The following is a 13,658-nucleotide window of genomic DNA, read 5'->3' as shown; positions in this document are numbered from 1 at the left end:
AACAAGTGAACTAAGGTCAAACTAAAACCTAAAAGAAATTCAGCAAGAAACCAGATATATTTCAGTTGGATTGAAATTTCATAATGTATTTCAACAATGCATACAATACATTCTTTGGTATATTAATTCACTGGGGACAATTTTTTTTCAAAATAAAGGAGGAACTCAGATTCCAAAGCCCTTAGTTTCATTAATTCAAGCAGAATATTTAGCAGATTTTCTGGGTTTATATCGCATGTAAAGTAGGTTAAGGTTTTATCTTCCAGCTTTGTTTTGTGAGTTCACCCCCAGGCTTAGTCTTACAGCATACATGAGGTAAACTGTAGTGGAAGAATCTATAAATGTTATAATTTCAGAAGCCCACACCTACTAAATAGCCTCCTTCAGAAATATGATGAATGTATTCCTCCCCCTTGAAGAGAAGATCAGAGTAAAACAACTATTACATGAATAAATTTGAATAATTCATTTTGCAGTAGCGAAGAAACATAGCATTCTACTGTACACACAAAAAAATGCTAATAAAGTTACCTTTATACCTACAATGCAAGTTATTCCCCAACACAGAGCTAAATTCTGCTTAGTTAAACTCTCCACAATTTCCACATAGGAAGCAAAACCAAAAACAAATATTTTGTCTGAGGGATTTTTTAAAGGATACTTAATGTAAGTTCTCTCTCAGACATTAAATTTGTAAAATACTGTGTTTTACAACTATCAAGCCCAGTATAACCATGCATTCAGAAACAGAATTCCAAACTGCTGGTAAACCACCTTCTCTACTCAGAGCAGAGAATTTATTTATAATTTTACACAGCAAATTATAGTGGTTGAGGAAAGAGTAAAGGAGAAATTGAAATGCAATGTGAATTTGAAAAACATGGATTTTAAATAGACAATTTTAAAGAAAGATAGAAGAATAACAATGTTAAAAGCTGCACACCTGGACTCTTGCCAAAAGAGTCAATCTCTCACAACCTGTATTTTATAACTCAGGAATGACAACTTTTTTTACCAGTCAAAATATCCCCTAGAACCACGCCTACGCATTCCTTCTCTGACATACAGTGAAGAGTGCCACCTATTGAATAAAAAACAGTATTTCCAGAAATCATTAAATTATTCTGGAAACATGCCATCTGTGTACTCCCTTCATCAAGCTAAGCATTCAGTTTAGCTTTTCATCATGCAGTTCCCCGGCAGAGAGCAGTTTTGCCAAAATATAACTTTGGTATACAAACAAGGTGCCCCATCAACACTGCATAAGTTATCTGATTTAAGAAAAAAATTATTCAGTTATGTGTGCTGCATCTAATAAAAAAAGAAAAGCAGTCTCTTCTAAGGCTGTTCTTTGTTCACACAAAAAAGTGTACATTTTTAATATATTTTACTGTACTGTATTAGAAGGAAAAAACTACTTTCTTTCAGACTTGAACACTTTATTTGCACTGACTACCAAAGCACCTTGCAAATGACCTAAAACAAATATTTCATATCCATATACCATGCTCTCAGTAATACTACAGAGCAGCAACTGCTAAGAAGACACAGTGTGCCCCCCTGAAGAAGCCTTACCAGGTGCTGCATAGCACACAGCAAGGCTAGTCTGGCCATGAGTTACACATAGGTACAGGTAACATTCTATATTTATAAACATTGTAAATCAGCATTACAGTCTATCAAATTTAGAGCTTTAAATACCCACAATCTAGTCAAGGAAAAATGTGTGGTATGTTGCAAGAGTCTGCTGTAATATGATACCAAACAAAACTGCTATAACCCAACCAAGACTTGGAACTGAAACATTTATATACAAAACATTTGAATGAGTCAGCAGCCCACTGCATTTCCCAGGCCTGCTGTAGACTATCATACAATTCCCAGACGCACTTCCTCGGATTGTGCTTGCCTCATGAACAAGGTCAGTAGTGACAAAAAGTGATATAAAGGTCAATGGCTAGGAAAATATGACAATACACAGACTTATTTTATCTGTTTACCCATTAACCTATTCAATATACTGAAGTTCACAGAATTCCTCTATTTACTTGTCTCCCATCTTTTAACTGTTTAATATAATAAAGCTGTGTATTAAAACAAAGTTCTACTGTTGTTTTGGTCTGTGAACAGATAAGAATTAAATATGCTGCCTTACTGTAGTCATACACAGACAAGTGAACAGCCTCTAAAACAATCACTGTTTCCTTTTCTGAAGTCTTTGTTCCTATACTCCATATATACTCCAGCACTGCCAGAATAAACTTTGCTTATGTAGAGTGGCTGAAGTTTTTGCAACTAGAGCAACAGTGCTATCAGTAATTGAGATTATACCACTGCAGTTATGCTGCTACCTGAATCACAAAGCTTTTGATCTGCACTGGGGATCCCTTTCTGAGGGTGATAAAAGATAACTGGAACAGTACTTGTCCTAACTCTGATTATTGCAGAGAGTAAACCTACTGCTGAATAAAGACCTCCACAAGCCAAAGTTAGGGTAGATGGATTTTTGATCTGATGCAACAAACTCATATTTATGTTTCTATGACTAAATGAAAAACACTAAAATCAGCTACAAACAAGAAACAGATTTCTACAATGTACAACCATTAAAAAATACTATTTTTACTTCAATCTAATGATAATAAAGAAAGATTACCACAATAACTTAGTGTATACAACATTTCCATCAGACTTGGTCCTTCAAAGAACACCAAAGTATATGAGACATTAAAAAATCCTTCTAGGAGGTTTATGCTATGCACCTCAGGGGAGGAAGAGAGGAGAATAGTATCTTTCACTTTGAAAGACACTACGTTAATAATGGTAAGCACACATTACAACTAAAAAATGTATTTCCCAGATTAAGAAAAATTATTTGAAACTTGGTTGCATATTTCTTTGGGGATTCCTCCAGAAATTGACAAAAGGTTGCAAAATTTGACTTCATTTTAAGACAGATGGAATGATAAACTCCAAAGTTTTCAGACTGAGGGAAGAAAATAGGACAACAAAAATAGGACACTTACAAGATTTCTCTCTAGAGATTCCAGTTTATGATCTATTTCTTTCAGACGATTCTGTTGATCACGTTTTTCCTTATTGTCCCGCAGAACCTTTTCACCTGGAACTGTTTCTAGGCTTCTGTTGGCATAAACCAGAGACTCCTGACAAAAGAAATAGAAGTTAAACACATGACTTTATACTGCTTCATAGCCAGATGGGTATTCTTTTGATTTCTACTAGGAAACACAGAAATGTGTCAATGTCAAATTCTGCATATGCATAATTTTCATTATGCACATTTTCAAATACAATAGCTAAATATCAGGCTGGACATATTTCAGTAAAAGAATTCTTCCCCTTTGCATTTTAAGAGGAATTTCTTAGTCTCCAGCGCTAATACTTTGATGCTTTATTTCTACCACAACAATAAAAATGCACTGAGACTAGAGGAGACAGAATGACTGATTCAAAGTTTGATCTTATTAACCATACTGGGATCAGAATTAAGCCAGAAAGGAAAGGAAGAATTGAGCTGAAATGATGATAGCTTTTATTTACTAGATATCATGGTAAAGGAGAAATAATCCTCTCTCTGTAGTTGTAGTTAGTTGCCCAACCATTATTAAAGATTCAGATTACACACTCTCACATCCTTCAGTAGTTTTGAATTGGACCCTGAAGTCCCAAATACATTCAAGGTTCGATATTACATGTAACTCAATTCATTAAGATTAACAAGTATTGGCAAAACTGAAGTTATGTTGTGATTGGAAAAAAACAGAGCTTTCTCTTGCAAACCAAAGATTCTGTAGAAGAATTCAAGGGATACAAATAACAGCAGAGGGGAAAAAAACAAGCAAAATACCCTCCGCCCAACTTGATAGTCAATTCAAACCAAAGAACAATCAGCAGCCATATAATAAAAACATACTCTATTCGTTCTTATTTTCAGAAGCAGCTCAAGGAATCTTAATAGACACACACAAGGAAAATAATTCCAAGTAGCATGTCTAATTGGAAAGAAAAACAACCTTCGCAATTCAACATTCAACACAAAATTTCTCAACTACAATATACAAAAGACTATATCTGTAAACAACTTCTAAACATCTAGCAAATCTATGAGTTCTGACATTTAAATCAAACTACTAGCTGCTTGAAAATAAACTTAACACAGTACAAATCTTACTTACAATCAGCAATAGTTGGCAGTACTCCAATGACAGTAAATTTTCCCATAACAGACAGTCACATTTTCTGTTTCATTCTGTATTGCTTTCATAATTATTCCTAATAATCTATTTGAATATTTGACTACTATGGAACATTAACCTGCTGCTTTCACAGAAGTAGTTGTCACAGTTTCATTTCTCTCATCCCTGAATAGTAACTGATCAGAATTCACACAATATAAGTAAAGTTAAGGCTTTTCTCACTTAGTAATATTTTTGCATTTTTCTCAAGATACCATAGAATAAATGCAGAAAGTATTACATCAAGGAAAACATTTTATTGTCTATGTTTCAAATACTTCAAATTTTTCAATACTTCATTATTTTATGTTTCAATTATATAGCACATGTACATAGTGAAAGTCCATTTGAGATTACCTCACATGATTTTTAGATCTGTAGATAATAAGTGTTAAATATGTTTACACAAGATAAAATACAAGTACTTAGCAACAGACAAAGCTGTAACAAACATAATGCAAGAGTATTTGAAATGTCTAAAATTATTCATTGCGTTCCCTTTTCTCCAAAATTCTATAAATAAATAATAACAAAATCCCTCTTAATGAAATATATTAGTGTCATACAATCTTCCTGAGACATAAAACTGGCTGATCAGCTTATCAACCTGCTTCTAACCATGCCCTGAAACAGATATACCCATGAAAATCATTTACTTTGGTGGAGGCAAAGAGCATAGGCTATCAGAGATCATTAAATGAAAAATTAGTGTATATTCTAAAGTTTTTAATAATTTTGAGTACTTATTTAGTTTTAAACTGTTAACTATAGTCTACTTCCATAACTGAAAAAGGGAATATTTTTTGGATAAAAAATCCCAAACATGTATGAAAGAACTCCTCAAGGCAATACAATGTTGATTACCTTATCTTTTAAGACAACCAAGCAAACAGAAATTATTGTTTCTTTACAATTAATGCCATTTATTAAAGATTTCAGAGTCACAGCACAGTTCCTATATCCTGTCAAAGTATCCATCAGTGTCAGAAAGCAGATCTCTCACTGAGGCAGTGGTGATTAAGTGTTTCCATTTTGAAAGTTGTATCTAGTGCAATTCTTGGAAGAAAAGAACATGCAGCTTTATAATATGCAACTCTAAGCTAATTCTGTTTTAATTACTTCTAAAATTCAAAATGAAAATCCCTTTTATATGCTGCAAAACAAAGTTGAAGGGCAACAGCGTTTCATGAATGAAAGGTATCGTAAGGAATTAACCACCTCTTTTTGGTTTTTAGGTTTAATATTATTCAAAAAAGATAATACTTTACTGTTCAATCAGCATACACCTAAATGCCACTTTCTATTCAAATACTTCTGAGCTATTACCTGAAAGAAAGCAACAACAACCACTTGAATAAACATTCCCAAACAGAGAGTTCATTATCACAGGCAGTTGCATTAACTTCAAGCTGATGTCTCGTAACACTGAACACAAGATCAGGCAATCATTGGCAAGCTCAGGTCCATGAAACTGAAGTTACTGGGTAACAACTGCATTTGCATAAGCCACTACCAACTAGAGGGAGGTGCTCTTTCACATATTAAATCCCAGCTGGTAAATGATCAACATCAAAATGTTACTCCTCTAGAACTGAGCTACAGAAGATACCACTAGAGGTAAAACAAAGCCTCATGTTCAGAAATAAGTCAATACAAAAATTACATTAAAGTGACCTTAGAAAAAGAGGGGGAAAAAAAACCCCACAGGTCTTTTAGCCTTTTAAATAAATGCTTCTCATACATACACTGGTAACTGTCTCTGATATACCAGTTCTGGCCATAGAATGTAAATATTACAGAAGTAAACAAGCTTTGTGCAAAATAAGAATTATGTTTTTTTATTTTATGCCCCATTATAGTAGAGGCAATACTACTGGGGCATGGGATAAACTGGAGTCTTCTAAGCACAAAATTCAAACAATCACTTCCCAAGGCTGAGACCTTGATTCTTAATCTTCATGGGTTCTTAATATTGTTGGCAAGGGACAAAGATGAAGGCCACTAAAAACAAGGGGCATACGATTCCAATCTATTTTCTACAGTCATTGCTTTATCTTTCTGATCACAAGTGAAGAAGCAGTTTTGGAATCCTGAGATAAGAAGAAACCTAATTCTTATTTCCAAAGATGAACTATCATTTGTTACTATGTTGAAAAAAACCACTGGGACCCTCTACAGCTAAAAATGTCTGTTACCAACTCCTGAACATAAAAATTTTTAAAAGTGTGGAATCAAAAATGCTAAAAACAAGACAGTCCTTGAATTACATACCACTCAAAATAGCAACAAATTATTTTTCCATAGCCAAAATTTTTCACTTCATTCCTTAACACATATACTGGGAGAACAAACAGAAGATACTAAAGAAAAATGCAAAAGATACAAATACAGACAGACATATGCTGTATTGATCTCAACACACACTTCAAACAAAAAATCTGCAGCATAAGCTCTGTTCTGCAACCTACCTGATAAATCTGGCTTGGAGGTTTTGAGAAAGAGCTGGAAATTGCAGAAAAATCCCCATCAGATAGTAGTGCTTGAAGCTTAATGTCTATTTGATTTAGGAGATGAAATTCCGTGGGTTCAGGTGTGTACCCTTCTCCTGGTGCTAGCCAGACAGATACATTCTCCTATTGAAAAGTACAGAAAATACTTAAACCTCATTCCCAAAGGAAAAAGACCTTAAAGGCAGTTACACATCAAGTGTATTTATTTTTCAAATGAGCATACTTAAGAGTAAAATGTACATTTTCACCCATCTCACTATATAGCTGAAATCTCCCAAATATTCATGTACCTAGCACACTCAAAAGCAGATATGGACAGAACAAGTATAGGCATACATTTTTCATTTTAAAATATAACCAAGCAGCAAGTTAATATATATATAATTTTATTTTTAGAAAGCACATACATCTACATGCATTATTAAAATCTAATAGCAAAAAACATGCTGTGCTAACCTAAACAGACTTTTGCTACTATTATACTTATTTCTATCAAAGTCCAAAGCCTGTTTCCTCAATAGACTAGCTGCTCAGAAGCCCTAAAATAAAATTGCTTAAAGCCAGATGCTTTGCCTTCATGCCAGCTGGCCAAAAAACAATCAGACAGCTCCCAGGTTCCCCCTCCATTCTTCTCAAGGTTATACAACTACCTTGACCAAGTTCTTGTACAGCCAAAAGAAGCTCTTTGGATAGCCAATCCCTTTTTCTTAACCATACATCTTACTTAATAGCCTCTTAGCCAAGTTAGTCAAACCTTAAAAACAGTTTCATGCCATGCCATGCCAACCACAGCTCCCTTCCACAGATGCAAACTCTTCCCCTGTTGTGGTTTATATATTTGTTCAACATGGCAGACTCAGCTCCCTTTTGAAGGAATAATTTCTTGTCATTGCCTAACTTGCACAAACATCTTGCTGTTCAGTGCTGCACAGTAAGCATCCCTTTCTGATGCCACTGACTTGAAAATCAATTTAGAAGTGTTTGCAAGATAGTGCAGAGGATAGAGATGAAGAGGAAAGTGTCTGGCAGATTTAAGACCCACCAGTCCTAAAAGAGCAAACCTAAAGAACATGCTATAAGCTCACATTTTCAATGCTAATATTGAAGTGGAAAAGCATAGCCCTCAGAATCTGCACTAGGAGTTTCCTCAACATCACCCTAAATCACTTCTGTTATGTCAAGCATCTCAGCACTCCTTGCTTGCATGCTTATTATTTTACAGACTAAGTACAAGGAACACCACAGAGAGCTGACCACATAACTGAAACAGCAAGGTATTTTTTGGTTTTAAAAAAGACAAATGAAAGTCCACAGGCATAATGAGATGTTCTTATCTACACCAAACACATCTTCTCGAACAACCCCAATAAACTTGCATCTCAAAGTCTGGTGGCGAATGCAGAGACACATCTATTCTGCTACATATTCAAACACACCTTCATAGCAGCACTTTAGAAATCCAAATAAACTGGAATATAATACACTACTCTCTATTGTCCTCTGAAGGAAGTGGAAGCAACAGATCCCTGTGCAAGTCAAAGAAGGAAATACAATTAGCAGCTATGTCTAATAGGACAACTACTTTCCATCTGATAAAGGAGTCAAAAAGAGAGAAAGCCTGACCAAAACTAGGCTTGGAATGGAACTGCAGAGATTGATGCTAGGGCAGAAACCACCCAGAGCCAAATTTCAGAAGGAGGGTATGAGATGTAACATGACACTTGCAGCACATCATCAAAGAAGGAGACACAGCATCCATAGGAAATCAAAGGAACTGCTCTGAGGTCAGTAGCTGCCATCCTTCTAGAGGCCCAGAAAGACTGGGAGAGGCAGAAAGCAGAGAGTTCTTTTTCCTGATTGTGATTTACATGACTTTTTCCTCTTGATAGCAGTAACACCTGAATAACAAATATGAATATATACTCCTACTACAGACAGTTGCATAATGTGAGTGAGCTTGGCCCACTTAACCCAAGCAAATGAGCTCATACTCACAGATAGATGCAGGTTCTCCACAGCAACTTGGCACTCCTGCCTCAACACTCAGGGAAGGAAGTATGCACAACCACCATTCAATGGGCATGACAGTAGCAGATTACATCTCTGTCCTCACCACAATGAAACAGCAGATAAGACCGTAGAAGAGCAGGGATGTGGGGAAGGACATGAGTGTATTACTGGTTTCCTTTCTTTTTCCTACCCAGAATAGGGCAAGCACCTTGCCCTAAGACTCTAACATCTGTTTTGCAAAGAATTCATGTCCACTATTCTGTTACAGCTTCCAGATTAGTCCTTTGGCCATTCAAGCAGTTGCATCCATACAAGAGGAGGAAATATCAGCTTCCAACTTTAATACCATTGCTATGAGGTCATTTGTGGTTCATTCCCATTACCCTAAAGCACACTAGTTTCAAAAAGAAAAAAGCATACTCCAAACACTTGTCATAAATTGCCTCCATAATAAATTAAAAAAAAATAAAAAAAATACTCAAGAGAGAGTCATCCTTTTTGTGAAACAAAATAAGTTCTAATGCTTTCTCATATAAGTATGATGAGACACAACCAGTAAGCCTGACTGGACCCAACCTGATTCTAAAAGAGCCACTCACAAATGTCTTAGATGCTTCCCAGCTTTCTGGAAACATCTGTTCAGGTGGGACAGTGGCCATCAAAACATAACTATCCAGCATGGTTCCACATTTGTGTCACATTAACCACCCCCTAACCAGAGAATGAAGATCACAGTGCAAATACACAGAAATTACTCTACAGGAGTCGATTAAAATGCAACCGGACTCATTAGCTACAGCTCAGTGTCTATATCCCATGCTCCAAATATCCAAATTACACCAGTAGTCACTTTACTTTAGGGTGAAATGGACTCACACATTCTCTTTTGTATTTTTAAGATGGTTTTGCTTGGAAAATAAGCTTCTGTCCTGTCAATGTTTCCTGTGTGTTAACTCAGAACAATATTTTTATAACAGCACAGTCAGTGCTTACTGTGGAACATCTGAAACAAATTATACCCCTGTACATTCAGCTTTGACAATTAGATTAGCATGAATATGTACTTGTAAAATATTTTAAAAACTCATAAAACACCTTTTCAAAAAGTGAGAAGTGCTGTTCGGATATCTGACATATTTAGTAGTATGAGTCCAGTGAAGTTATCTAATCCACATTACACTATACAGAAGAATTCATACAGCATAGCCAGATCTGTCTTGACTGAGAGCCTCCAAAACATTACTTTAGCCTATGTGATTGCTCCAGCTTTTTAAAAGTCAGAATAAAATAAGATGAAAAAGGCCATCAGTTGGACAATTACCTGGGCCAGCTTGAAGCTGTCTAATTACTCACTAGCTGATAATTTCCTCATGATCTTTTTTACAAAGCAGCTATAGGAAATGCCTCACCCATAATAAAACTGAAATGTGGGAGAGGAAGAATCACCAGACTAGACAGGTTTAAGTAACTATTATCCTTTCTTTTATTCCATTTTGATAGTAGAATTAGGAGCTTTTTTCTTTGAAGAGATGATCTAGTATAGACTAGAGTAAGCCACAAATACCATTCTTGTCCATGGCATAAGGAACATACAGCAACAACACACACTTCATAGCAGATATTAATAGTAAAATATCTATAGATACATGCCAACATGATAGTGACATGTGCCAAATACAAAATGTGGGTAAAGGTTACACTTTCCCTTGCCTTGATGCCTCGATGCTTCGAGAATTGGTGCAAAAAAAAGGTACATATTAGTCAGAATTTGCATTAGCTGTTCTGCATAAATGTCTCTGAATTTTGTGAAGGACATCAGCTTAAAGAAAAGGAAAACCTAATAACTACACATTTTGAGAAAATACTTTCGCAATTAGTAAAATAAATTATACTAAAAAGGCCACTATTCCCTAGGTCAGAAAACTGTGTTTACTAACATAAGGCTGTTTAAAACATCTTCAGATCTTTAAATGTTGACATTTATCAAATGGAGAACCATCTCCTCAAATTGAAACATGTCCTTGATCAGGAAAGAACAGAAGAGACAGCATCGTTAATCAAACACTGACCTTTCCAACAAGAAGAAAAAACCAAAAACAAATCCCCCACAATCCTCTCCCTCCACTTTCTTCCTATTCAAAGTCAGGATGAAGTAGTTTCAGCTGAACATTTTGTCACCCTTACATGGGTTTGCAATGCCAGGCCTGTTGCAAGCAGATCCAAAAGAATACCTTCAATCTTTTCATAAATGCGCAGATAAAAGATTAAATAATGATCCAGTGAGCTTTAATTTTGTTCTTCTAATATGCAACAAATTAAAAGTAAAATAAGAATCGACTCTCCTAACCACAGATCAACATTAGACCAAAGAACTTCCATTGCATTTTTTTAATGCTAAACTATGTCAGCTAAGTCAAATACTTCTGTGCAACATTATTAATTGATGAGTATTTTACACAGATAAAAAATTCAATCTGCAAGTTCAGTGTTCATGTTCAAAAAAATTATATTAGCATCCTATGTAAAGCGAGGGAACAAATGTCGGGTAAACAGGAAGACTGCTGCAATTTTACAGAACTTGAAGATTTTCATCTGATGAACACAAGCGCTGAGTGTGGCGCTGTGTGATAGTTTTAAACCTTTGTACATGAACAATCAACGATCAGCAAAGGATACGTTATCTGTGCTGCTACTTTATCTTACTGTGAAAGAACAATTACTGTTAAAATACTGCACATTTATATAATCTTAATCATTTGTCCATCAGGTTTTCCTGACTGATACGGACTCCTTCACTTATATTTGCCCCACAAAGCTCTGAAAATGCCAAAACACAGTGTGTACTTACTAGTTTCCCTAGAGCAAAAAGACCCAATGACTGTCAACCTTGAAATCACACTGAAGTTGGGTAAATTACAGATCTGTTTAATGTCACAAACCATGGGTAGGCTAGTCTTCTGTTTCCATAACCAGTTTGGATTCAGATGGAAAAAACAATAAGCTCATCTCCTTACCCCATATTCTGAAATAGTAATTTATAAAGATGTATTTTAGACATGTTTTAGAAAAGAGTAATGAATTGGATGTCTTCACAACCTTATTAGAATATAAATAGAACTAAAATATGGGAAGAAACAATTAAAAAATAATACTATTGCATTTGCTTTTGTTTCTCTCACACCTAAGTTGTTACTTAACCTACTGAAAAATAATTTACTCCAGATCATTTTTAGCTGTATAAATTAAACAGAAAGTGGACCTTGGATATATTTTGTTCATCTATGCAGAGTTCACATCTTTGTCCTTAGATACCATTGTTCAATGTATACTTACAAATGTAGTGAAGTTCATAACATTACTGTAGACTTAACATAATGTAATTTTTAATGTAAAGCAAATTAGAAAAGTCACCTAATTTCTTTACACAAAGCATTTTTCCAACATTTCTTTTTACTTATTAAAATGCAAGTTTCTTGAAGAGTTATATCAAGTTTATATTGTTTGAGGATGTTCATTCTATAAAAACATGTATCTTTAGCATATCTGATACCATCTATAGTTGAAAAGTACTGTAAGTTCCTAGTATGATTCATTTTTCAAATGAAATTTTATCTTTCCATCCTAGCAGCTTTTGTAAAACAACAGAGCCTCCAAGAACATCTTCACTGTGATATTCCCCTCAAAGCAGTAAGAAATAAAGGCCATCTCCAAGTAGCTGGGAGATCAAAAGATTATTTGATGTCTTCCCATTACTGGGAATCATTTTAGTGCTCAGGCTCTCCTAGAAGCAGTGGTTGGTGGGACAATCAAATATTCTTTTTTACTATCTGTGAGGAAAGGTATTTTTACCTACTTCAGCTCCTGCTGCAGTATGCAGACTGTACACTCTTTAACAATATTAAAGCACAAATGTCTAATACTTAAGCAGACTTTGTCTACTCTGTATACTTTTAAGACAGAGTTGGAAGCCACAGAAAGATGTCATGTTATCTTTCTAAATGGACATGTAAGCTTCATCAATGTATACTTCTTCAATTGCTGCATTTTTAAGGTCATGTCCTTAAAAAACTCTTGTTGGGAGTTTTCTGCTGGCCCTTCTGCCTGAGACTACAGCACCAGCCATTCAGATTGATACTCTGCAACTTTACAGTTTATGCAGAATAAATAGGTCATCTATTTATTCTGCATATCTATATCTAAATAAGGCTCCTTCTACCTGTGCCTAACTTTTCTTTTAAGTTCTGCAGTTAGTAGAATTGACAAAGAAACCAATGCAAATTCATTCCTGGAGACAAAACCAAAAGGATTTGTCCAGCTTTTCTCTCTTATCTCAGTAGGGTACTCCATGGTAGGACTAAGATCAGTTTTAGATTTACTGTAAAAATAAGCTAAATACAACAGGACAGATTAAAGTTTTCATACCTCAAGACCTTGCAATTCAATTCCATCCTCTGTATCTTTCAATAGTTCAATTAGCCTTTTCCTTTCTCCCTCAAGCATAACAAACTGGTTTCCTGAATCCTTTGCAAGCTAAAATATTTACAAAAACAAAAAAATAAACACACTTTAGAACTCCATTAGCTCAAACACCATCAAAACAAAGTTTTTAAACTCTGTGAAATTAACATCCAAAACTTGCTTATTGCCATAATATAAAGTATCACTGACAGAAAAATATAGCAGCCTACATATAATAAATTTTTAACCTTGTAATAGTCTGTGACATAGCAGGGAGGCAAATATTTTTCACTGGATGAGGAATCATTATACATAGTAGGTCTTGTAAGGAAAAAAAGCACAAAAATTGGGGGATGTATTTTCTGACAAAAAGAGGTCCCATGCACACTGTAGATAGAATCATAGAATCATAGAATCAGCTGGG

General features: G+C 35.0%; 1 protein-coding gene across 2 annotated transcripts in view; it reads right to left on the bottom strand.

Moving 5' to 3' along the window:
- The window catches only part of FSIP1 (fibrous sheath interacting protein 1), a 90,831-nt gene that overhangs the window by 64,695 nt on the left and 12,478 nt on the right, over positions 1-13,658 (bottom strand). For both annotated transcript variants that reach the window (XM_017829775.1, XM_017829774.1), the window contains exons 9-11: positions 13,199-13,306; positions 6,725-6,889; positions 3,027-3,164 (exon numbers count right to left, since the gene is read on the bottom strand). In XM_017829775.1, coding sequence (XP_017685264.1) covers positions 3,027-3,164; positions 6,725-6,889; positions 13,199-13,306 — 411 coding nt within the window. The remainder of the gene's footprint in view (positions 1-3,026; positions 3,165-6,724; positions 6,890-13,198; positions 13,307-13,658) is intronic.

The sequence above is a fragment of the Lepidothrix coronata genome, unplaced genomic scaffold (assembly GCF_001604755.1).
Source record: "Lepidothrix coronata isolate B3197 unplaced genomic scaffold, Lepidothrix_coronata-1.0 Scaffold168, whole genome shotgun sequence".
Taxonomy (NCBI): Eukaryota; Metazoa; Chordata; class Aves; order Passeriformes; family Pipridae; genus Lepidothrix; species Lepidothrix coronata.
This window is presented reverse-complemented; position numbering and strand designations above follow the sequence as displayed.